The sequence below is a fragment of the Phoxinus phoxinus genome (assembly GCF_949152265.1).
Source record: "Phoxinus phoxinus genome assembly, chromosome: 16".
In the NCBI taxonomy this organism is placed as follows: Eukaryota; Metazoa; Chordata; class Actinopteri; order Cypriniformes; family Leuciscidae; genus Phoxinus; species Phoxinus phoxinus.
In genome coordinates, this window is record NC_136891.1 from 14347892 (window position 1) to 14375249 (window position 27358).

Here is a 27358-nt window from a genome sequence, read left to right on the forward strand (position 1 = left end):
GATTAGCTCCAGCTGCAACAACACTCTTTCTCTTTCGCTCGCCATTGTCGGAAATGAAAAAGCGGAACCGGAGCACGGAACCAAAACAAACGGGCAAAGAGATTCACGAACCACACACCCCCCCGAGCATTCTGGCGGTGAAATGCAACGCGATGCAACACAACCCGACGCAGAACCATAAAACGGCCACGATGCCGTAGGAGTCACGGCGTAGCTACGTCATGGAGTTGACGCAGAAGCATACTGAGGCCTAATATATCGTTTTTTATTTATTTATAAAATTATACACAAACATACTGTTAATGTATTCTCTTTTACTTTATTATTTAAACAGTATTTTTCACAAATTCTCCACGTTTTAGTTCAGTTTATATTTTATACATTTATTCACAATAAGATTTTATGATATGTGTATTGGTTTCTGTTTCACCTGTTATAATAATTAGTAACATAATTGTGTGTCATATCTCCAGTAAACATGTAACACATTTTGCATCAGAAGTATCACTTACTCTTGCAAAATGTAAAATTTGCTGACGTATGGCGTCAAACATACTCTTTGAAAAACCTAATTTATCCGAGAACTCAACACAGCTTTTCAGTGGCTGACGTCACATAGCGCTGTTCGTGTGAAGCGCATCAATAAAGTTCCGCCATTCAAATGCTAATTTTACTTCCTGTTTTCATTTTTGTGTGTGTCCTGTGACATCTGAGAAAATTAATCTCGAAAGTAGTAGCAAAAAACTTCAGTGCTGCCACGTCAGGATTACAGCTCTAGATAAACACCTGGCCGAAACCCCAAGAGACACACACACACACACACACACACCACATAACCTGAACGGAAAATACCAGCCCAGCGCGAGGTTTGTTCCGTCATGGAGAGCAAATATAACTTGAAGAGTCCAGGTATGTCACCACATCTTTTCTACATCATCGATATTACATTTAATGGCATGAGTTATGTGCTCTGAAAGGGCGTTATACACACATTCAGCCCTTAAATGTAATGAGCTAGCTGGATTAGCTCGTTAAGTATGTGTGTCAATATAGTTCATCTGATTCTGTGCTGGAATGCGTCGAGCAAACATTATAAACTAACGTTACCATGTCATGTACATGCTTATAGTGCAATGTAATGGTATATATCCATAGTACAAGCCACCACAGTATACTGTATATAAAACAATATATTGGTAAGCAACCAGCTAACATCAATTTATACAGTAATTGTCAAATATTTGTTCAGTTTGGCACTGCAGTAATATATTATTATTTTGTCAAGCGAATACTATTTGTAATAATCAAATCACACATTTTATTGGTTGCACTTTATTTTAAGGTGTCCATGTTACACACAGTGTAATAATTATACGTTTAAGTACTGAGTAATATTAATTAACTTCAGGTTTAGGGTTAGGCTAGTTGCAGAAGTAATTACTCTAGTAGCTACTGTAGTAGTGGACTCATTTTTACAGTGTAAACAGTACAGAAATGGTTTATAAGTAAACAACTTGTACATAAGTAAACAAAGATATCCTTAAATTCAAACACTGAAATGGATTTACACCACTATTGAGTGAAATAAATAGTCACTATTGAGCCTACACTTTCAGCACATTTTTTTACATTTAGACTTTTCTTATGCTATACATTTTGTAACTTCAGTTTTTATATTTCACAAATCAGTTGAAGACTGATTATTTTACACTCCTTATTTTTTGGGTCAGTCATTATATTGAATATTTGTTGCAGATATTGTCATAAGATTGCAGCTCAATGACACGTGTGTTTTCTTCTGTTCATTAGCTGTGAAGAGGTTGATGAAAGAGGCAGCTGAACTCCGGGACCCGACCGAACATTATCATGCTCAGCCACTGGAGGTCAGACGAGACTCATGTCTAGATCATTATAATTCAATTATTAATTACGTTTATATATATTTTCTGCTAAATTATTAAATGTAAATGTTAATGACCAATCAGCATCTAGTAGCAGAACTAGCTGTTATATACTGCCTGTCAAAGAACATCCTTAAAGGGGTCCTATTAGTTTTTGGGGTCCACTGGAATGTTTACATCATTTAATGATCAAAATACATGTTAAATGTTAAAAAAGTATTTTTAAATTAATTTAAAATTTTCTTCTTATAATTTACGTTTACGTTGTTACAGCACCAGTTGCACACTCTGTCTGAGCGCTCTGTTTTAGTTTTGTTTCTTTTAAACCCACCTTCCAAAAATTGGGTTCTGATTGGCCAGCCGGCCACCGTCTGTTGTGATTGGTTGACCGATTATAGAGTGTGTTGGAAATGTAACGACCCTTACAGCGAGTATCAGCTCCGGAGGCTTCCTGAGGCGCTGTAAACATGCCTCGGGCGGGAATTACAGCGGCACGAGATCGAGATCCCAATTCAAACACCCACGCTATCTTATTCCTACATGACAGCGATTCCTCTGTCTACGGTGCGTGTCCACTGGTGCGAAGCTCAACTTCTATAGGAATGAATTGAAAATGATCGCTACGATGTCTACGGTAGAGATCAAAATATGAAATTCATCTTTTGAAAGTATTTTGACAGGTGAAACTCTGAAAATTTGAATATCGTGCAAAAAATAATTTATTTCAGTAATTCAATAATTCAACTTGAAAGGTGAAACTAATATATTATATAGACTCATTACATGCAAAGGGAGATATTTCAAGCCTTTATTTGTTATAATTTTGATGATAATTTCTTACAGCTTATGTAATCATCAAAATTATAACAAATAAAGGCTTGAAATATCTCACTTTGCATGTAATGAGTCTATATAATATATTACTTTCACCTTTAAGTTGAATTACTGAAATAAATGAACTTCTGCAAGATATTCAAATTTTTCGAGTTTCACCTGTAAATTGAATTTCTTATCTTAGTGTTTGTCATTGAATCATTCTTTTAAAAGATGTATTCACAAATGCTGATTCATCCAATAATGAAACATCTCTCTATCAATGAGACTGACTGCATTCAAATTATTATTTTTTAATAATTTCGTTTAATAATTTTGTTCAAATTAATATATATTTTCAAATGGACTAAAGCAATGAACAATTTGTCAGAACCTCTAGTTTGTATGTTATTATTGTTTAGTTCTCTAATGGTTTTTTTCTCCTTCAGAATCGCGATCTAGCCTACATTTTACACCAAAAAAAAAAACGTTATTCTACATTTTTCCAAGAATCTTGCAGCTCTAGCAGGAATTTTATGAGATATTCGACAGGTTCTGACAAAATATGGTTTCCTGCTGTCTTTTTAAAATGTTTTAATTATTTAAAAAATCGGTTTGAAGTAATAATTCAATGACTCCACTTGACTGCCTTGTTTCATTACTGTTTTTGAACGAATCTCTTGAATGAATGATTCAGTGATAAACACGTTTTTAACAGTCACTTGTCGTCACCTACTGGTGTAATGATGTAATTGATGCAATCTTTATTTGAAGTGCCAAGTTACTTTCAAACGGTGATTTTCTCAATTTTGATTGCTTCTGTAGACATCAGTGTTTATATTCAAACTATAAACTCTTATCCCAGCCCTTCTGTGGTGCTATGAATATTTCCAACAAAGAAATAACGATATTGTGTGGTTGAAAAGACTGTTTGTGAAGCTGTTTCATACCTATATGTGATGACTGCTCTCTCTGGCTCAGCGGCAGATTTAAACACAGATCTATGTTCGCTGTGGTCAAAGGTTTAATAGACACAGGCGAATCTTTGTCATTTAGGAATAAGTTCGCACGGGATCGCAATCAAGATCGCAGTCTTTTAAGGGTTAATCGTGCAGCTCTAGTGTGCACTGATATAGTGAATAACTCCTTTCGAAGTGGCTTTGTAACTTTACAGACCTTTTTCATGAGCAAACGGCAACATTACACACTAAAGAAAGATCAACATGGAAAAAGCATAATAGGACCCCTTTAAGAAATATGGTTTCATCTGAGGCTTTACATGATCCCAAGATTGGTTACGGTTAAAGAAGGGTGAGTTCGTGCTCTCTAGCATCAGAGCGGTCAACTCTTCATGTTGAATCATCATGCTGTTGCTCTACTCTGTGACCTTCAGTGTGTGATGTGACTCTGGTGTGTTGATCAGGATAACCTGTTTGAATGGCACTTCTCCGTCAGAGGACCTCCAGACTCTGATTTTGATGGTGGAGTTTATCACGGTCGGATCGTGCTGCCCCCCGAATACCCCATGAAGCCTCCCAGCATCATTCTGCTCACCGTAAGACAAGCGCTGTCTACTTCTTACACCTAATGCCTCTATTTTAATCCTACACAGTCCTTCATCTTACCTAGGGTTGAGAATCGAGAAGCGGTACTCCATAAAAACACTGGAACCCAGTGATTTGCATGACACTCGTTTTCATGAATGGTTCTTGAATGATCATGTCTTCTGCTTTGATATTGCATCTACAGGTGCCTTGAAAAAACTGTTTTAGCTTTTAGAACTAAATCACTATGTGACACTAAAACAGGCACCACTAATATCTATTGTGTAGTCCTCTCACATGCATTGTGACCGGTGTGCTGTCATTCGTGAGCTAAAGTCACTCATGAGTCGGTTCTTATAGAGCCGTGACGCTGTCAGGCTGGTTTTTAGCGAATGAGTCAGTGCACAAGAATAAAAGTGATGAAAGCGAGTAAAGAAGTCAAGACGGCACAGACAAAAGGCTGTTATCATTTTATATCATCTAACCTGAGCATTTCAGTGCACCAATATTTTCATAATAAAAGGAGCCGCCTTTTTGAGCGCTGCTTTGTTTACAGTTTGCAGTCCTAGTTTCGGTTTCTCTTTTTGAATGAAGATTACAGACTATTGATACCTGCCGATATAGACAGATATTTACTTACAAAATTTGTTCATTTTGTTTTCAAATTTGTATTTTTCAGGCTAGATCAGCCAATGCACATGTGCAGTCCTCCTAAGTCCTAATTTTTTTTAGTATAAGATCAATTGTATAATATTACATATAATTTGGTAGTAAAACTTAAAGCATTGCACGAGTGTTTGTCTTTTGTAAAATGTTTCCACCTGCTTTTTATCACTTAAAGGTGCTGTATGCAAATTTTTTTTGACTGTACTAAAGCATGAAAATACCATAATATGTTTGCAGATATTTAGGAAACATGCTGAGTTCTCATACTCGTTTCTCAGCCTTGGAAACAAACTGGGTCAGAGATCTCAGATCCTACCCAACCTAAAAAGCCTCGGTGTAAAAATCATCTAAAAATCTCCATGAACTGGAACATATTAATACGTGGATAAATTAACTCGTCAACTTGCATTGTATAGCTCGTTTCTGTGTCCTCCTTGGGATCTACTGACTTCCTCTTCCCCTAACCATTCTTCTGTTGTGCTTCTCTGTTTCTCTTGTAATGAATTGAACCGTTCCTCTCATCCTCAGCCCAATGGAAGGTTTGAGGTTGGGAAGAAGATCTGTCTGAGTATTTCCGGTCACCATCCAGAGACGTGGCAGCCGTCATGGAGCAGTGAGTGTCTTCATGAATTTTTTACATTTATTTATTATTGAATTAAAACCGCCTTAATTTTCTATATACAAAATATAAAATGACCCAGACATGAAATGAATCCACTTGCTGCATCTTGTATACAGCCGATTTACAGCGCATCTGCTCCAACCTTCATCCTTTAGTTGCCTTTGTATCTAACATTAAGCTGTATGTTTTTCTCTTTGTGTCAGTTCGCACAGCTTTAATAGCGATCATTGGATTCATGCCGACTAAAGGGGAAGGAGCGATAGGATCTCTGGATTACACTCCTGAGGAGAGAAGAGCTCTCGCTAAAAAGTAAGACCTCTTAATTTTCATCTGAGAAAAACATGGTCAGTCCTCGTGTGTAGACGGTGCACAGGGTCATACACACCATCAGGGTTGCACACATGACACTTGTGTGTGTAAGTGCATAATCATACGTGACGTGTCAGGCAGAAACTTCTGGGAAGGAAGGTCTTTTTGCCTTTTTTCACCATGAATTATATGGCAATTCATAGGTTTGACTTGCAAAAGCATACATGCATAAAAACATACATTTGACTGTACAGTACAGTAAAATGACATAATACCATGTTTACAGTTTTTCACCAATAATGGTAAATTACAGTTTAAACCGATTAAAGGGCTGGTTCTGAATTTTGGACATCGGACCTGATTTTCAAGTTACCCTAGTTGTTATTCATCAGTGGAGACAGTTTTCAAATATTTTCATCCAGTCCTTCCAGTTGCATAGTTCGCCGATGCTAGGCTAGCGTGAGTCAACACTATCTGCTAGCCTGCCATTAAAAACAGTTTTACCCACTCCACTCCACAGTACACCAAAATCAAATAAATTATAACGCCAGACTGTCGATGTAAATGTCTGTTGAGAGAATAATGTTAGAAATCAAACTACCCTTTCATTGCATTGCAATAGTTACACTTTGTTCCCTGTATTTATTAGCACAGTCTACAGCAGCGGCGGAGTGATATTAAGTTACCTAGGCAACCGAGAGAGTCTCCACATGACGCAAGTGTATTTACCTGCCGCTGACACTCATCACTACCTCTTATATACTGTATATGATCACTACAGAAGCAGAGTATATTTCACTAAGAAATCAACATAGGACTATGGCCACGTTTGAAAGCCATGCCAATGTTTCAGACTTTGGAGACGAGGAATGTGTTTTATTCAACATGTGTTACATGTATGAGCCGGAATACACAGACGAAGAACTAATAGAGATGGATGCTAAAAGGGCAGAAATTGAACTATAACGTTATCTCCACTAAGTTAACGTTGTCATTGTCATTCTATCAGTTATGAAAGGGACTAGCTTCATAGATAGCTATAGTAAACGTTAGCCTAACAAAAGTTATTACCTGTTCATCTGCTGTTGGTGCATATGGAAACACGGCTGGAACTGCATTCCTTGTCAGTGACTTATGAACGTTTCGATTATGGGGTTTTTCAAAGTCGTCTGGTCTAAAATAATCACTACAAATTCACAACTTTAATAGTCTCTGCCGGTGTCTCGTTGTCCAAGCCAGCAGAAAGAAGCCACAGTTGGTTCCTTCCTGGGTCTCTCAATGGAAATTTGTGGGAACTTTTTGCATGACCATCTATTTGGTTTATTTTTACAATTTCGAAATGCACAACGAATCACCATGTTGCCAATTCCTTAGTTTACAATCGAATGTTTTCAATATCGTTGTTCAAGGCTACTACTAGCTAGCTAGACAACGTCTGTAGTGCGCGCTTCTGTTCTGTGTTTTCTTTTCGGCGCAGTACTACTAACCGGAGCAAAGTAAAATTCCGCCGCTGCTGAGAAACTAGTTCCTGTAGATGTAATGCGATCATTGAGATGTAAGAGTACCGGTACTTTGATTTCTAACATTATTCTCTCAATAGACATTTACATCGACAGTCTGGCGTTATAATTTATTTGCTTTTGGTGTAACTTACTGTGGAGTGGGTAAAACTGTTTTTAATGGCAGGCTAGCACATACCGTTGACTCGCACTAGCCTAGCATCGGCGAACTATGCAACTGAAGGACTGGATGAAATTTTTTGAAAACTGTCTCCACTGATGAATAACAACTAGGCTAACTTGAAAATGAGGTCCGATGTCCAAAATCCTGAACCACCCCTTTAAGTATTATGCCCACTTTTTAAATGTCTAGGGCTATTAGAGGATATAACATAAGGAAGGTTGAGCTAAAGCTAAATAGATGAAGTCGCCAAAAGCTTGTGTGTGTAAATAAATCAAACAGAGGTGATTATTATAGATTCTTGTAATTAATCTTGTAAATATCATTTACTATACATATACAAGTTGCAGGGGAAAAAAACACAGGAGATGGGGTTTTAATTCAAAGAAAACAATTAAACAAAAAACCCTTCCGCCTTCTCGTAAGGTCTAATCTAACTAATAAAGAAAAAAAGAAAAACAGCACAATGAAAATGAGCAATCTTCAGTGTTAGGATGCTCAACTAAACCACAAGTAAAAGCACAAACACAGAGAGTCACACATGCTGATGTATTTATACAACCTCAAACTCTGTGTTGTGTAACGTAAGTCTTGTGAAATATTAACTCACTGGGTCTAAGAAAACTGGCAATGAGAGACATTTCAGATAAAGGTTAAAAAAACATGTCACGAAACAAATCACCAAAGTAAACTTTGATTTAACAATACAAAACCAAAATATACAACAACAAAATGGTTGTTTCACTAAAAACAGCAAGCAGAAGGGCTAACAAAGTCATAAGACAAAACGAAAGAAAAACATTCAGGATAGTTAGCATTGGCTCATCGAGGGTCGTAATGTTGAATAATGATGATTGACATGACGAATGACAATACCTGAGTTTGTGGAGAGCAAATACAACAACCAAAATACGAAACTCAGAACGTAACAAACAGGTGGTAAAAGTTATAAACATGGTATATGTATATAAAGTAGCATGGTGTTGTCACCATGCCCTGTGACACTGGGATAACAGACATAAGACGAGCGCTTTAGAGAAGGGGTGGATTGATGTTGTTGTTGTCATCTGATACTTCACTGCCCCAGAGACTTATACGTCATTATCATATCCAGCTGAGGCCTCATTTCAGCATGTGTGGACATGCTGTGTCCTTTATAAACACACAAATACATCTGAAGATGTGACAGATTGTTGTTTTCAGCGACGATTCTCCAATCAACACGTGCTGATTAAACGTCCACCCCCGTCACACATACCAGCACACGAAAATAACACCCAACATCTGTGGGGTTTTACAGCACTGGCTCTAGTGTTATTCTGTTTGGATTTAAATGGGCAAATGCTTAAGAGTCTCTGAGTGGATCATTATTGGTGTGATTTCCAGCATGTTTGACATCAGTTCTTCTAACAGTTGCTGCGTTTACATGGACACTTGTAATCGGATTGACGGCTCAATCGGACTAAAAAACCTTAATGTAAACACCTTAATCGATCCGATTGAGCTCGATCGGATTGAAATCTCGATCGGATTGAAAGGCGTTAAATAGCGTAAGGATGTATGACGTGCGGAACGAGCTGTTCTTCCTGTTGAATAAAGTGTCATTTAAATAAGTGTCCCGTGACTCCCGTCATTTTAAAATACTCCTTTCACTGCGTCTATGATGTGAAGTGAAGCAGGACAATGTCCAATGTTTTGGATTCTCATCCACAGACGACTGGTTTTGGCCACGGGGAGGGGCATTTTTATAAATATAAGCAGCACGACAAAACGCCACGCTTCATATGCTCATTGTCTCCAAATCATGACCAGAGATTGATTAATATTACGTCTGCTGTTTAAAACAATTTAAGAACCAATAGAGGAGAATAGTCCAAACAGCGGGAAACTCTGTATATTTGTGCAGTGTGCGCATGTCAAAAAATCAATTACGATTTGAAACTTGTGACATATAAACGCACACATCAACCCAATTACTTTATTTATCGCCCATGTAAACACCGTGTTCGGATTCATCAATCGTATTGATTTCATTCCGATTGAACCAAAAGGTGTCCATGTAAACGTAGCTACTAATTGATGGAGTGTGTAGCTTTTCATTTCTTAAACACCCATGTATGAAACGCATCATGATCATATTCCAGGATGACAATATCAAGATTCATCCGGCTCAGATTGTGAAAGAACGGTTGTGAGGATCATGAAGAATCATTTCCACACATGAACTGATGCTCCTCTGAGTCCAGATCTGAGACTCAGTGAAAGTCTTCATGATGTGCTGGAGGAGACTTTACAGAGCGCTGGACTCTTGCTTTCACAACACAAGATCTTCACCAAATATTGATGCACCTCTTGATGGACATAGCATCACAACATTTATGTCCATCAAGAAGTGCATATATCTTTTTTCTTACACACACCTTCAATGATTAATTGTTAAGTAACACACATATACTTTATGTATTTAATCTCACTTTATTCAGCAATGGCTTTGCTGCTGACCTTCAATGATTCAATATGTCCATACGAGAATAGACAAAAATAACTTCAGTTGAACATCACATTTGTTTGTTTTTTCTTTTTTTTTTTTATTGCTAAAGAGTGTTGAACTTTCCCCTGCTTCCTCTTCTTTTGCCATCCAGAATGGCAGTACAGCTGTGTTGTGTTACACATTTATTAAAGGTTTAATTTAGGATCTAATATAAACTTAGAAATTTTAGTAGACAGAAGGTAGCATTTGAGGCATAGATGAAGAGATTCAAAGAAGATTAAGTCAAGCAATTAATGTGTCTGACATTAGCTTTTGTCTTTATGCACTTCCTGACCATTAAGCTCAAAATACAGCTGTGCCTTTGTCTCTATGATAATGTTAAGGTTTGCGTTTAAGCAATCAAGTCAGGCTGATTGGGTCAGCATCAATGCTCTGAATAACTTATGCTGATGAGATTAGAGCCGCGGAAAGTTTGGTAACGAGCTAACGCCTACTCCATTGGTCTCCTCCTCTATGTAATCCCTCCGCTCTTTGAAAAGTATAAACTATAAATTCAATGTAAAAGTTTGAGAAAGTAGAGATTTTGTTGACTGCAGCTACCAACAGCTTGTGTTCTCAATAAAGAATCCTGCTGAAGATACACCCGAGTCTCCGCTTATGAGTTTCCTACACTTTAGAAGAAAAAAGTTCACAACAGCTGTGAGGTTTGTTCGAGCTGCGTGCGTCTACAGTGCAGGCGTGAATTTGCATTTCCTTCAGCCCGAGGCTTATTCATTTCACTTATGTTGTGTTAAAGGGCCTTTACATTTGACAAAAACATTTTTGTTATTAAAAACAAACAAGCAAGCCCTGCAAAAGTAACGCAAGGCATTACATTACATAAAATTAACTTATTTAATTAGTTATTTTTTAGGGAGTAATCCAATATTTTAACTTATTAATTTTAAAAGTAACTTTCCCCAACACTAGTTGTTACTATATTGTGTATTTTAGCACAACTGGAACAGTGTATCTGTTTGTTTAGTCTGACGTTCTAACGCTCTATCAGATGACAAAAGCTAACAACAAACAGTGTGGTAAACAAATGTGGGCGGGGCTTGGTTTTGTCTGTGGGGAATTGATTGGATGATTGTGATTTGCTATTAGTCGATCTCATGTGATTGACAGGTCGCCCCGCCCTTATCATCAGAGAAGAGATGCTGCAAGAGGGAGGGGAAGATATTTTGATTAAAGATTACGAGTGCACAGTTTTAATTTAAAAAATCAATATGTACAAATAAATCGTTTAGAATATATCCTGCAATATTCTGTAAATGTGTGTGTTTTTGTCAGGTCTCAGGATTTCTGCTGTGACGGTTGCGGGAGCTGTATGCGCTCCGCTCTGCTAGCGCTCTCTCCTGACAGTGACCTTCGACCTGTCGACCCTCAGGCACACAGACTGGCCCAGCAGATCAGCTTCAAGGTGACACTCACTGTTCATCACACTCAACATCAACACAGTATGTTCTCATCAAGATTATTACTCGGGTGAATAGCGAGTTTTTAGACATCACCGTACTTCCCCAGTTGATTGATTACATTATGAATTTCATTTATTTGTATTGAATGTTTTCTTAAATATTGTTTAAATATGCAATTGAGGCATTATCTAATTAAATATGTGCTAATTTGCATAAATTTCCAGGGCGGGGGAGGTGGCAGGGCATGTCCGTCATGGAGACAATGATATCAATTTAATATTTTAGCAATATTTTGGATTACATTAGCACTTTCTGATAAACCAAAATGTTATTTTACAGTATATTGGCTAAAATTACACTTAAGTCAGAGTAAAACGGACAAAAAAATTATTGAACAACACATGATTGATGAATTCTGAATACAATTTAAAGGATATGTTCATCATCATAAAAATGAACACATGATACTTTTAGGCTACTTTACTTTAGTCAACAGTAAATAAAACATTCTCTTCAGTGTTAGGCTACTTCAGCAGCTTATTTCAACTGTGCTTATGAAACAACAACAAAACGAACAGCTTAGGTTTTTTTTCAAAGCTAAAGGAAAAAATTTAACAAGTGTAACAAACGACTGCTATGGGTAAATAAAACAGACGAAATAATTTAGAGTGATAGCCATCCTCGCTGTCTTTGACAGTCTGTCTTTCAGTGAAGAAGCTGTCTTTTCATATAGAGCTTCTATTCTTCTTGTGACTGTCTTGCGCGATGGGATGTTATACTGGGGCTCAACGTAATTCATCAAATCTTTAAACCCTTCTCCTTCGACGAAGCGAATGGGCAGCAAATCTTTCATGTCTTTTGTGTCATCTTTTCACCTCTGGCTGCATTTCTGTCTGACGGTAAAAGATGCGATGCTCGTCTGAGTTGCGTCTTTGGTGGTATTGGAAGACATTTTATGTACAAATATTAGATGATAACTCATTGTACTTGTGCTAGATTTGTGTGACAGCTTGGCGCTGCATATTTTGCACTGAACTGTTTATTCATATATTTTTTCGAAGTGACTTTAAAGACATTTTCTCTGTTTTTCGGTTTGGACTTTGGACCGTGCTCTGGCAAAGCTAACCAATCAGAGCTCAAGGTGCCGCCCAAAATGCTGTTATTACCAATCAGAAAAAAAGAAAAAAATATGTATTTTTTTTAAAACTCAGATCATCGTTTTTATGAATGATCGCCCTTGTCACATTTGAGTACTCGCGTGATCGAGTACTGTGCCCATCCCTACTTTACAACTGAGTCGACTTTGTTTCATAATTGATTAATTTTCCAACATTGACACTGTTATTGAACTGAACTGAATCAACATTGAACTGAATAATGGCACTTTTGTCTTTTTAGAGCTGCTTCAGAGCAAATTTCGAAGTTTGCATCATTAATTGTTATTTTCTTGTTTATCACTGTGAAGCTGCTTTAAAACTATTTTGTTTAAAGCGCTACTGGAATAAAGGTGATGACTAATTGAAATCTACAGACGGTGATAAAATACGTTTTCATAATAATGTTCACACATTCTAATTTGTTACACTGTTAATTTGTACATTTCAATTTAATTTATGTTATAATATTTTATTTTTTCGATGTCTTTATTATTATTACATGTTTTCCAAGCTTTGGCAATATTGTATTATGTACAGTCATGCCAATAAAGAAATTTTGAATTTGATGAAATAAACACTTAAATCTCAAAATTGTTTTTGCCCTAAACCAGAATAGGACCATTAATGGATTTCATTGTGACCATTTTTCATAGGAATTGACCGTTCGCAAAGTCCCGCCCCCTTTTAGTTACTGTTGCTATGTCCGACAAGCTACACCACTCTCACGCCACACCATGTTCTCACGCAGTGAAAAATACATCACGGAGCAGAGAGGACACTGACAACATGCTGACAGACAGGACAGAACAGGTTACTTTTAATATGAAACATTCAACTTCAAGTTGAAGTCTCAACTTTCATATTTGGTCTTTTTTTTTAAACGAAATTTAAACAATAAATACTGTTTTGTGGCTCTTTAATGTGTCTGACAGTTCGCTGTAGAGCCTCAGTTAAAGCTGCTCGTGAACCGATCATCTCTTCCTTCTAGTTAATTTATAGCATCAAATAAACATAAATGACCATAAGAAGGAATGTTGTTTCAACCGCGGAAAGACTTCAGTACAAATCCTCCAACGTTGATCTACTAACTCTCCTGACTGCTTTGTCGGACAAAAATGGCGGATGGCGGATTATGATTGGTCCGATCGCCTGTCAATCAAACTCCTTGCGAAGGGTCAATTAAGCACATCACCTGCCCAGTTCTCATTGGTGTATTGTGTCATCAGGCGGAGTCGAGCTCATCGGCGGACAGTGGCAGTTCAGCGGCGGCGGCGGCTTCCAGTGACAGTGAGAGATCATCTACACCAGAGAGAGACACAGGAGACGCGTCTTCAGCTGAGCAGGTGCAACATACACTCTTACACCGCATCATTTACTGCTCATTCTACTGTGGGGAGGGTCAGGAAACACTTGATGATGATTTCCATTGATGACTTGGGGTGTGTTCACACTTGGTATGTTTGGTTGGATTAAACCGAACCCTGGTGCGATTGCTCTGTTAGTGCGGTTCATTTGAATAAGTGTGAACGCTGCCGTCTGAACCAAACAAGCAGGCCGAGGCGCTGAAAAGATGGGTCTTGGTCCAAACGAAACTCTGGTGCGGTTTGAATGATATATGAGCACAACACAGACCAAAGACATGTAAACGAACCAAAAACACCTGTTGTGTGCGTGCGCGCGTGTGTGACGGAGGGATTTCTGCCGCTGTTTTTAGTTCTTTACACATTTTATAAGCTCTCCACGAACTCTCAGCTGGTCAAAATACCATCATATGTAGCTACGCACATTTATCCCAGAACACAGCACTGTTTTGGATCTTTGGTAGCCTAAGTTGTTATAATTAAGTTGCTTTTATAGAATTCATCCTTGATGCGCATGTGAGCGCCATCAGTGTTTATCACAGGTTCGCGTTTAAAGTCTGTGTAGAGAGAACGGTGTCGTCTTAGCGGCCCCTAATTTAATAACAGATTGTCCTTTCGACGGAAGTGAATCAATCAAAGCTAGCTTTGGCTGGAGAATAACATTATTCAAGAACCGCTATAAAGCCAAAACAATCGGTTACCTTCAACTATACGTCTATCTCTGTAAAGCAGCTTTGAAACCATCTACATTGTTAAAAGCATAAATGAAGATGACTTGACTTGACTAAGTTACATCAAGAAATATAAGTAATAAAAGTCGACCAATCAGGTTGTGAGCATATCCCTATATTTCTTTAGGTTCGGTGTTAAAGTAACAATGTGAACGCCAAGCGAACCAGGACTAAATAGTTTTGTTTGTTTTTGGTCCGGACCAAATGAACCATGCGAACCGAACTACAAGTGTGAACACACCCTCATGGTGTAGAGTGAACACATAAGTATTGTGTGTATCCTCTGTTCAGTGTGTTTGTAATGATCTGTGCTCTCTTTCTTCTGGTCTAGACTGAATCCTCATTCGTGGCTGCTCAGACATCAAGCGAGGGTCCATCCGTTTCAACGGCTCCGAGTCCACGTCAGCGGCGCTCTCAGAACCAGACGCAGAGCCCGAGATACCCCACGTTCACGGCTTCCCCCGCCCCCCCGCACCCGCAGCAGGACCCCAGTCACACGGGCTGTGCCGTCCTCATAGTGCTCCTCACACTCGCGCTCGCAGCGCTCATTTTCCGCAGAATCTACCTGGCCCACGAGTACAAGTTTGATTACGAGCTGTGAACTGTTTCTGCTCCTCCTGAAACCTGTCGTCCTGTCCTCGTCCAGATCCAGCAGACGGGTGTGTGTGTGTGTCCTCTTCCTTGCTGCCCAGCAAGGTTTCTGGGTGTATCAGAACAAAACCTGAAGGGGCGAATCTCAGTAAGCTTGTCAAGAACATGTCAATGGAAGCTTGTTTTTACCACAGAATAAAAAAGATGATTACGATCTCAAAATGAAAAAATAAATTCTAGGAATTGCTGGTTTATATCTCGGAATTCTGACTTTTTTTTACTCTGGATTGCTAGTTAATATCTTGCAAGTCTAAACAAGGTCAGAATTGCAAGATATAAACTCAATATTAACTTTATTTCTCAGAATTGTGAGCTATAAACTCGCATTTGTGAGAAAAAAGTATGAATTGTGAGCTGCAATCCCGCAATTGCCACTTTATAACTTGCAATTCTGTGAGATAAAAAGTCACAATTAGCTTTTTTTTATGAATTTCATTCAGTGGCAGAAACAAGCTTGCGTAGATTTCACCCCTAAATATTACAAATTTATATTTTACATAAAGAGAATACCGTTTCTGATGTTACAATTATCCCCTAGCTATTTTAACTGTAAAGTATTTATGCATCATGGTGGTATTTATTGTACTGCCTTTTAGTTTTGGAAAGTTTTATTTAAAAAAATATATAATTGTGTCTGGGCAGACCATCTGGACACATTACTGTACATTACATTATCACATGATGTAATAAGAACTGGCTACTATTTCTGTTTTCTTCAATATAATTAATAAAAAAACATGTTTGGGGTGAAATATGACATGTTTTCAAGTTGTTTCATACAAATCCTGCAATATTTTGAGGGTTTGATGGTATGAGACTCCTGTTTCCTAAATAATGGATTTCAAAAGTTACAAGTACCAATGTACAAAATTTGGTCTTAGACTGGAAGAAACCAAAAACTTGAGAATTTGCAGACCACTTCTGATGTGCTTCTGAAATGTTATACGTCTGTCTCAGATTCGAACATTTACGCACTATAATAATGTAGGCATGGTTGTAATATTGTATATTTTGCTTTTAAACAACGTTTGCACTTGGAGAGATGAGCGTTTCTGGTTGGTCTGCTAATTTTCAGAAAACATTCAAGCAGTCAAAATTATGTTTTTATTTTATTACTCAGTATATGAGTTTATACATAGTACATGGATTAATGGTGTAGACAAAAGCTACGCTGCCCTTATGTTGATAGACGTCTAAAACATCATCTGTTTTTCACTTCCTTTAGCAACAACCAATAGTTGTCTTTAACAACCAATAAACCCGACTGATCCATAACTGTTTGCTCTTTTCACCGTCTTGTAGGTTTTAAAGTACTTTGCAGCATTGAAGTGATAATATTAAAGTAGGCGGTCAACCTGCAGCATTGTTGTTATTGACATGAAGGATAAGATTGTGTGTCTTAGTTGTTATTTCTCAGACTTTCAGCTGGTTGGTGACAAAAAACAACAACACTCGGCCAGTGACCACCAAGAACACACTAGAACTGTGGTGGCACAAGAACCGAATCTAGCATTTTAATTATTATTTTCATGTTTCTATTTACTCCATATATCAAAATAATACCGTAGTTTTATTTTAAATCTGAGATTGTATTACAGCATTTGTATATTATATCAACACACTGTATTAAGGCTTTGATTTAATGTGGGGCATTGTGATTGATGTCTTCTACTGTTAAGCACAGATCATTAAAACATTTAAATGAATCAGAGATTCAGATCCATTTGTCCTCTGTTCCTTGAGTAATCTTCAGCAGGAGAACTGAATTTATTTCGAGTACTGGCGTTCTGATGAACTAATAGTGTCACACTAGCAGAAGTTTAACACGCCCGCTCATTCTCTCTACTACTTTACACATTTTATTAGTATAACAGTGAAGTCATCAAAACTATGAAATGATACAAATGTGTAGTATGGTAATTATTTCTTGGATTTGGTAATATTTCAGTCCCCCAGACTTTTTTAAAGTGGTGGTTCACCAAAATTAAATCTTAAAATCTTTTCACACTACTTTTGTATGTCCATTATGATGAATACAAATAATTATTGCATTTAAATCTTTTTTATCATAAAATTTAAATAATACCTTATTTCTATTGTACACTAAGAATTTTGTCATTTCCCTGAGGCACTTCACTGAATTTGTACTTAGAAAATATTTAACAAAATGTGCACAGTAATTTATGGCAATATTGTAAGTATGTATCTGTATTACTATCTTGTGAAAAATGAGAAGATTTTATATTCATATGTGGTCTACTTTCCCAAACACCCAACCCCATCATATTTCTATTTTTTCAGAACAAGGCCCCCTATAGGATGATTCACGTATGGGGTCCCCCACAGAAAATTCATGAAAAACAAACAGTTTCAGAAATGTTTGTTTTTTAAAAGTGCAACAAAACGTTGACAAAACGACCGACCGCGGCCGCCAACCATCGAAGGTTATGCAGAACAATGCTAAAATTACGCTTTCAATGACATTCGACTTTAAAAGTGCATTAAAAATACAAACAATAGGCAAAGTCATTGAACTTTGAAAGCAATAGAAATGACATGAAATTTCGGAAGTAACCAAGTTTAATTAGGGGAGGCAGGGCCAACTGTAATGGGGTATAGGCTAATTAACATCTCAAATTACCCAATCAGAAACGAGACCGAATCTTGAAACTCATTTTGCACTTGTTCTGTGGAGATCACTCTCTTCTTGCCGGAGGACAAGCTGCTGTGTCATAATTTGTTTTTCTGCACTCATTTTTGAGGTATGAAAGTCATTTTTTTTCTACAGTATTTTCCTCGTAGGGCTGTAGTGTAAAATCATCGTATTTATTAACATATTTACTATTATATTTGGCTTGTAATAGTAGCCTATATGAAATCGATGTAATCGCGATGTGCGCGGCCAATCAGCGCGCGCGTTCAGCAACGCGACGCATATCAGTCAGTTCATCATTGTGCGGGAACGACTGCGACTGAAGATGCTCCAGCACGGTGACTGACTGTCTAACCTCTCCTTCACTATGAACACTGCTTTTCTTCTGCTGTGCGTGAGTATGTGCGGGCATTGCGGGAAGATGAAGCTCGGAGTCAGGAGAACATCTCTACAACATCACAATCACGGGACGTAAGTGTCATTTCAACTTATTATTTCAGTTTTCACAAAAGCTCGGAATCCACTGAGCATAGAGAGGACAACAATGAGAGCAAGTCTGGCAAACTATTTACAGGTTGCTTAAAATAAGTTGGGAGCTGTGCTAGTTGTCACAATTACTTCAGTAACTACACGATTTTGTGTACAAAATTAAATGCTTGTGTTTTTATATGTTGGGGGAGTATTATCATAAATGTTGGTATTTAATTAAATATATAAGACTAATTAGCCTATTTGTGCTGGCAGAATAAATGTTGATGTTGTCCTTTTAGATTTTGCTCTGTCATAAACCATTCTTCATAATGTTCTGCAATTTATCAGCTTTCCTGTTGTGAAAACTGACAACCAAATGAAATGAGTTAAACTGTTTACTTCTGGATTTTTTAGTCAGGCTACTTTAAGATACTGTATGTTTATAAAAAAAGACTTTGAAAAACAAACCTTGAAAAATATTCATAACTAACACCACTAATAAGCATCTGGACACTAAAAGTCAGGAACAAACATTTTACAGACCAGAATTGACTTCATTAATGTCAAAATATATGTTGCTTGAGAATCTCTTAATAATAATAATATTTCTATTAATAACATCCCATAGAAAAAATAAAAAAAACGTATTATGCTTAAAATCACTGCTAATATATAACTTGTATGCATATACAGTAACAATAATAAACTTTGACTGCACTTAATTCTAGATATTTTTTATTACTGTTAAGTAGGTACTTTTAGCCTGAAAGCCTGAAGACGTATTGTTGAATAAGGAAACACCCTTTTTGCCTGTGTGTGTGTGTGTGTGTGTGTGTGTGTGTGTGTGTGTGTGTATCAGTCGATGTCATGAACTTAATCATGGAGTAGTTGCTCACTGAGACAACTTTCTATGAGCTCGCATTGAAGTCCCGAGATGTTCTTTTTTTGCAGTCCACTTTTCAAGAAGGTGTTGGATGAAACTAAGACACATCAGCTGAAATCAGACCATCTGCTGCGTGTTGATGATCACGACTTCACTATGAGACCAGCATTTGCAGGTAAAATCTCTCTCTGTGTGTGTGTGTGTGTGTGTGTGTGTGTGTGTGTGTGTGTGTGTCTGCATGGCATAAAAATCAATGAAAAGTTGTTTTGTCATTATAGATGGTCAATTCATACAGATTGTAGACTTTCTTTTTATGCATATTCTTTCCCTTATTTTTATAGTATGAGATATATTGGTAACACTTTACAATAAGGTTAATTAGTTAACATTATTTAATGTATTAACTAACGTGAACTAACAATGAACAATGCATATGTAACTATTTATTAATCTTTGTTGTTAGTTGATCAAATCCAGCTGTTCATTGTTTGCATTGTTATTTCACGGTGCATTAACTAATGTTAACAAATACAACCTTTAATTTTAATAATGTATTAGTAAATGTTGAAATTAATATTTACCAAGAGTAATGCTGTAGAAGTAATGTTCATTCTTAGTTCATGTTAACCTAGTTTCCTAATGTTAACTAATGAACCTTATTGTAAAGTGTTACCCATACATTTTATGAACTTGAGCTAATAATATAAGTAAATGAATACTCTCTTTTTCATTTGACCCTACAATAGGATATCTATACACATTATAGTACTTCTGAAAGCGATGCTTTGCCAGAATAGTAGATGTGTATATTTTGGAGGATGTTCTACTGTAGCTTCTCACACTTTTGTGTGATTGCTCCTGTCTGCCTGCTGCTGAGTGGTTTGCGTCTGTTAGCTCCGTACTGCTTTCTGTTTTGAATCTTTATTTACTATCATTCTGTGTTGTTTATATAGCTAATTATATTGCTTGCTTCTATCTAAATCGTTATAACTAGCACAACACGCTAGTAATTTCGTTAGCCTGTACAACACGCTACTAGCCTGTTAACGCGCCATCCGTGCCTGGCGTCTTTATTTTTATTTTATTTTTTTCTCTCGCACCATCCGTGCCTGCCGTCTTTATTTATTTATTTTTTCTCTCACGCTCGCGCCTTTTACCAATCCATCAAATTACTGTGGTAAGTATAGGATCAGTCAACAAACACGGTGAGCAATGTCTTCTCCTGTTATTGTCACTTGCAGTTCATGTCTCATGTATAGTATAGCATTCTCTGTCAGCAATATAGGATTTACATGTGATTAATGCAGGGAGACTGTCAGGCTGACGGGGAAGATTTCAGAACTAGAGACATGCATTCAAACTTTAATTGAGGATAGTAAGAGTGCAAGGGCTTTAGATACTACTTTGGATGCGACTAGCTTTGTGAACTCTGTACATTGTTCGGTTCCGGCTGAAGTAGAGCCTGTGCAGCAGGGCGTTTTGTCGCGGGACAAAACACCGCTCCTCCGTTCCGCTTACCCCAACAAATAGATTCTCCCCACTCAGTGAAACACCCACTGAGAATCCTGAATGTGCCCTAGTTATTGGTGATTCTATTACACGGAACGTGAAAATAGAGACACCAGCCACCATAGTCACATGTTTGCTGGGAGCCAGAGCGCCTGACATCAAAGCATTCATTTAAAAGTGCTGGCTAATGCTAATCGTAAATTCCCTAAGATTATTATTCACGTCGGCACTAATGATGTTCGACTTCACCAGTCAAGGATAACTAAAATTAATGTTAAAGAGGTGTGTGAACTCGCAAGTACGATGTCAGGCACTGTAATTTGCTCTGGCCCCCTTCCTGTTCGCAAGAGTGATAAGAAAGTTAGTAGATGACTCGCTCAAAGGCTGGTTGTCTAAGTGGTTTCCGCAAAATAATATACAATTCATAGACAATTGGAAAAGTTTTTGGGGCAAACCTGACCTGTTTAAAAGAGACGGTATTCATCCCTCCTGGGATGGTGCTGCTCTTCTCTCTAGTAATTTGGCACATAGTCTTAGAGATAAAACATGACAATCTGGGGCTCAGGTCAGGAAGCAGACAGACTGGATTAACCGACCGTCTGCTAGCTGTCTAACGTCACCCAGGTCAGATAAATCCCATCACATAGAGCCTCTTTCACCTACATATCATCATATAGAGACTGTGTCTGTTCCCTGAACAAAGAAATACAAAAAACTCCCAAACCCATTTAAGTGTAAAATTTGAATTGATGTTCAACAAATAAAAAACAAATATAATGCAGATGAACAAATGATAAAGCTCGGGTTGCTGAATATTCAATCCCTTTCTTCAAAAGCACTTTTTGTTAATGATATGATTACAGACCATAACCTAGATGTGCTGTTTGACAGAAACTTGGGTAAAACCAGACAATTACATTACATTAAATGAGTCCACCCCGCAAGATTACTACTATAAACACTCGTTTAAAAGGAAAAGGGGTAGGTGTTGCTGTAATTTATAGCAATATCTTCAGTATTACTCAGAAATCTAGTTTAAAATATAATTCATTTGAAGTGATGGTGCTTTCTGTAACGTTATGTAGCGTAAATAAGTGATAAATCCCGTTCGACTTTTGTGCTGGCTACTGTATACAGGCCACCAGGGCACAATTCAGATTTTATCAAAGAATTTGCTAATTTTCTATCAGAGTTTGTACTGGCTGCAGATAAAGTCCTAATTGTTGGTGATTTTAATATACATGTAGATAGCGAAAAATATGCATTGGGATTGGCATTTAAAGACATTTTGAACTCTATTGGAGTTAGACAAATCTCATGGAATAGATGTTGATGCCGTTGAAATTCTGCAGCAGAGCGATGACATCTCAGATCATTATCTAGTCTTGTGTAAACTTAATTTAGCCAAGGCTGCATAGCCGACTCTTGTGTTACAAATACAAATAGACCTATCACTTCTGCCACTAAAGATTGCTTTATCAATAATCTTCCTAATCAGTTTCATCATCTCAGCATCCCAGATAGCTTAGAAAAACTTGATATTGCAACAGAAACTTTTAACTCTCTCTTTTCCAGCACTTTAGACACAGTTGCTCCGTTGCGCTTAAAGAAGATTAAAGAAAATAGTCCAACGATGTGGTACAACGAGCACACTCAGGCCCTTAAGAGAGCAGCCAGAAAAATGGAGTGCAATTGGAAGAAAACAAAACTAGAGGTATTTCGCGTTTCATGGAAAGAGAGCTTGATTGCATATAGCGAGGCCGTAAAAGATGCCAGATCTGCTTACTTTTCAACCCTATTAAAAGAAAATAAACAAAACCCTAGGTATTTATTTGAAACAGTTGCTAAACTAACGAAAAATAAAGCTTCAAGCCCAGAAGTTTTCACGCAGCACAGCAATAATGACTGAATTTTTTCACTTATAAGATCGATAATATCAGGGACAAAATTATAACTATGCAACCGTCTACTACAGTATCGCATCAGCGAGAGCATTGTAGTCTCCCTGAGGAAAAACTGGATTCATTCATTACTATAGGAGAGGAATAATTTTCTAAACTCGTTTTTAACGGTTACTCTTACAAAGTGGGACTCTATACCGTCTCCCTGATGGCTGATACATTGGAAATAAAACATGGCTTGATTCACTCACTATTGTCTGTGCATTCTTAAAAATCAACAATTTGTAAATTGATTGAAGTGATAAGTACTCTCTTACACCCATAATTTTCATTGCAGTTTTCACAAGGCATGCAAGCTGTGATTTTAATTGGACGGAAAGATTGCCATACCAAGCTTGCATCCCATAATTTAAAAGACTATACATAAAACGGCATAATAAAATAATTGCATAATTTTCTGATTTACACCCTGGTCTTACAGCCTAAGTCTTCTTAAAAAATACAATAGTTGCTGGAATTTTGAACAAAGATAATCAATGTAAATGAACCATCAATGACCACACCTAGATACTTATAGGTATCCACCTGCTCAATGATATTATCATAAATGATAACTGGGCTGTAATCACCTAATCTATTTGGATCCACTATCATTTCCTTAGTTTTTGATGCATTTACAATAAGATGATTTATATTACACCACCCCACAAAATTCTCAATTTCAAACTGATACGCTAATATATCATGATCTTTCCCTAACAGACTCAATATCACAGTGTCATCAGAGTATTTGATAATATAGTTATTCTTATTTATACTAGAGCAGTCATTTGTATATAGAGTGAACAGAATGGGAGAGCATACGTAACCTTGAGGCGCACCAATACTATTAGATTCAACATCAGAGAGTGTATTATTTACTTTTACATATTGAGTATGATTGGTTAAGAAAGAAAAGAGCCACTTAATAATAAAAAGGTTGACATTACTTTTTAGAAGCTTACCCAGGAGTAACTGCGGCTGAAGCGTATTAAAAGCGGAGCTAAAATCTACAAAGAACAGTCGTGCATAAGCATTAGAGGTTTCTAGATGTTGAAAAGTCAAATGAGTGATACTGTTAACCGCATCAACAGTCCCTCTCCCCTCCCTATAGGCAAACTGAAATGGATCTAATAATGAATTTACATTACATTTCAGTCTCGACATCATACTTCTCCAGACATTTCCTAATTACAGAAGTTATAGCAATTGGTCTAAAATCATTGTGATCAACAACACACATGAAACGTTTGGACTTTCAAATGAAAGGTTGGTTTTAGACTGTATTCTAGATTATTACGTGAGGAAGTTTTTTGTCCAATAATTTTCTGTTTTTAAAAGAATTAAGTAGTTGGAAGTTGCTAATCATCCAGTTTTTTATATCAGCTATGCATTCCGTTAATTTTGTGAATTGGTTGCGATTTTGTCTCATTCTTCCAGACATGTGCTGCAGGTCATTCTCATTATTTATATGATATCTATGCCTCACAACTTTCGAGTAATGTCAATTTTATGAACTGATACAAACATGTTCTCTTGTTGTATCTGTTTATCATCGTCAATTCTTTACACTTAAAATATCATGATAAAAGTTACAAAACATCCCAAGGCTAATATTTGGCCCCAAAATCGCTTAAAGGACAAGTTCGGTATTTTACACTTAAAGCCCTGTTTTCAGATCTGGTGAACTACGATAAAACCTGTTGGAAAGCATCTTTTGCAGCGATTTTTGTGTGAGCATATCAGTGAACACCCCTGACCACTCGGTGAGTTTCACGTCTTTGTAAACGAAAGTTTAATGCGTTTTAGGAAGGATTGTTCCAGTGCACCTATGCAGCCATTGTGGAGGTGGGTGGGGGGGTGGGGGGGGGGGGTGCTACCACAGAAACTGAAAATTCTCGGGCCAGCAGCATGTGTCCAAATTTCAATCTTAACCATTCTATTTCATCAGAAACTTTAAAATAAAAATACCGAACTTGTCCTTTAAAGAAAACAAAGCATATTTTAAGACCATTAGGAATTTGGAAAAGTGTTTCCAAGGCACAACTGGCCCTGTGAACTTTCAGAAAATAAACTCTTTTATACTCTTTTAAACCTTTAAATTTGTGTTCTGACCATGTCCAACAGTGGATGTGCATTACAGACGATTATGTCATTGTTAGTGACATTATTTCCACCACATACGACAAGTGGCAATTTAATTTGTTTTGGAATAAAATGACTGTTTTCAAGTCCTTACTAGTGTAATCTTTGCTTAGATTATCAAACCGTATTACTTATCATCCCTGGGTGTTTCCAAATCTTAAAATGAATTATTATGACTTTAAAACTATAAAGCCATAAATAATAATGAATTTTAAGATTTGGAAAGACCTAGGGGTGATGTGTAATAAGGTTTGGACAGTGCTACACTTCATGTCACATTGAATTATGGTGGTTTTCTTGGTCTCATCTGCAAACATTCAACACAATCCTTTTCCATGTCACATCTAGGTCACTATCACATAATTTGGCAAAAGTTATCAGCTGCTGACATCTGGAGTTTACACTTCTAATACAAGTCTCATTGTCCCTGCAGAGATTTGATGCATGACCTCTTCTAGGAAGTTACTCTTCGTGTTAATTGAGTCAGCAGCGCTCACTGGGACGTTCGAGGCTTTCTAATTCACACATTGGTTTCGCTTCTTACTTCTTTTGAATGTTTCTCTGTCTTCATTATCACAGCAGTCAATTCAATTCAATTCAAATTCACAACCTGAACATGGATTCCTGTGGGGGTTTTATCCTGAAAATGTAGTGGTTTCTCAGGAGGGCGATGATAATGCGTATTGGCGAATGCATTGCAAGCTCTGACTCAACTTAACTTTTGTCTTTAATTCTTGTTTTTTTTGTGTGCTGGATGTCGTCTACAGCTGACAAACACTGCAGACAAGTTCCTTAATATTGACCCATTGTTTACAAAGAGTAATGTAGCTCTTTGTCTATACTGTAGGGGCAGAGACAAACTCACACATCACTGATCTACTGACATACAGTAATTCACACATCACCGACAACGCATGCATATTTGCACACCCCCTTTAAGAAGGAGTTCATGAGAGTTTGGGGGGTGGATAGATGCGCGTTTTCTGACACATAAGTTTAATAAAAAAACACAACCTTTGTTGTTCTCACACTGGAATCCTGCCTCCGTGTATGTTTGATAGCTCAAAAGCTACAATGCTATGAATGTCACGGCTCTGCCAGAGAGGACCCAGATGCAGAATGAGCAGTGATGGTGTTTTATTGACAACAAGGAGAGCGAGGCGTGAAACACAGTTTAAACAGTAGGGCAGGGCAGACGACACCATGACAGGCAAGGAGGAAGACCACTGAAACCAGTCCTGGGTGACAGCGGGCTCAAGGACTGCGGAGGAAGAGGCAGCACCAGGTGGATGATGAAAGACCAGGCAGGAATACAAGGAACCAGAGGCTTGATGCATGACAATCTCTCAGACATAGCTCTAGTCTTGCTGCCAGACAGGGCAGGAATGAACAAGATTCAAAATGAACAAGACAAGACACAACAAGATAAAGCTAGTGATGGGACGGTTGATACTGGGGCTCCGATGCTCCGACGCAATTTTCAAAGCACTATTGTATCACACACTGTATCGATGCTTGTATCAAAATGACAGTACAACGTGATTGATGACGTTTGAAGCTTCGAACACCATGCAGTATCGGAAGGTCGGGACAGCTGGTCGGGAAAAAAAAGGGAAATGATTATGGGGGAGGCATTATTTATTTAAATGATTTAACACTATACTTCCCTTTAACATAAATTGTAAAAACTAAAAACAAACAAACACCCAAAATATTTTTTGCTCACGTCAATCCTAGTTATCACATACTTGTATATTTTATATTATTGATCAATATGTGAATCCGTTGAGCAGGCTACACATGACACGAGTTGTGGTCTCATTGGCACAAATTAATTTAGATGAGATTATATCAGAAGCTAGAACTGTATTGATCTCAGATTGTTTCCACTCTTGTATGTCACGGACTTCCGAAGCTTTGTCATGCTTTTTTTGCTCTGCGGTGATTTGTTAGATAGGGTGGAGAAAACAAGTCTGACCATCAGATGTGACTAATTCGCATTGTGTTAAAAGCTTCGAGTAACAAACCTTTTTTCGGCACAATTTGATGAAAGCCTCAAATGCTTCAGAAAGCCCCGTTTCCCATCACTAACTCACAATGAACAAGACAAGACGCAACAAGATAAAGCAAGAAAATGAAACCAGGCAAAATAAAAACTGACGCAAAGAACTATGACTAGAGAAACCCACAAAAAAAAAAAGAACTAAATGACTGGAATTTGTAAGCAAAAAATAAAACAAAAAAGGGGAACTAGCACACAATAAACCAGCAAAACATGAGGGAAAGGAGCCAAATATAAAGAGAGCAGAGCACATGATGAACAGGTGAACACGATCAGGCCAACGATGACTAAACAAGGAGGTGGGATGAG

General features: G+C 37.5%; 2 protein-coding genes across 2 annotated transcripts in view; both read left to right on the top strand.

The window, feature by feature from the left end:
* The first annotated feature begins 600 nt into the window (after positions 1 to 600).
* Positions 601 to 17092, top strand: ube2j1 (ubiquitin-conjugating enzyme E2, J1). The gene is made up of 8 exons (XM_079639073.1): positions 601 to 909; positions 1810 to 1883; positions 4138 to 4269; positions 5453 to 5537; positions 5750 to 5855; positions 11359 to 11488; positions 13870 to 13986; positions 15067 to 17092. Exons 1-8 carry the CDS (start codon positions 879 to 881, stop codon positions 15334 to 15336), a joined length of 945 nt encoding a protein of 314 aa, XP_079495199.1. The 5' UTR covers positions 601 to 878; the 3' UTR covers positions 15337 to 17092.
* Positions 17093 to 18114: 1022 nt separating this feature from the next.
* Positions 18115 to 27358, top strand: part of gabrr2b (gamma-aminobutyric acid type A receptor subunit rho2b) — a 37851-nt gene continuing 28607 nt past the window's right edge. The window contains exons 1-2 of the mRNA XM_079639076.1: positions 18115 to 18510; positions 19462 to 19568. Coding sequence (XP_079495202.1) covers positions 18407 to 18510; positions 19462 to 19568 — 211 coding nt within the window. The 5' untranslated portion in view covers positions 18115 to 18406. The remainder of the gene's footprint in view (positions 18511 to 19461; positions 19569 to 27358) is intronic.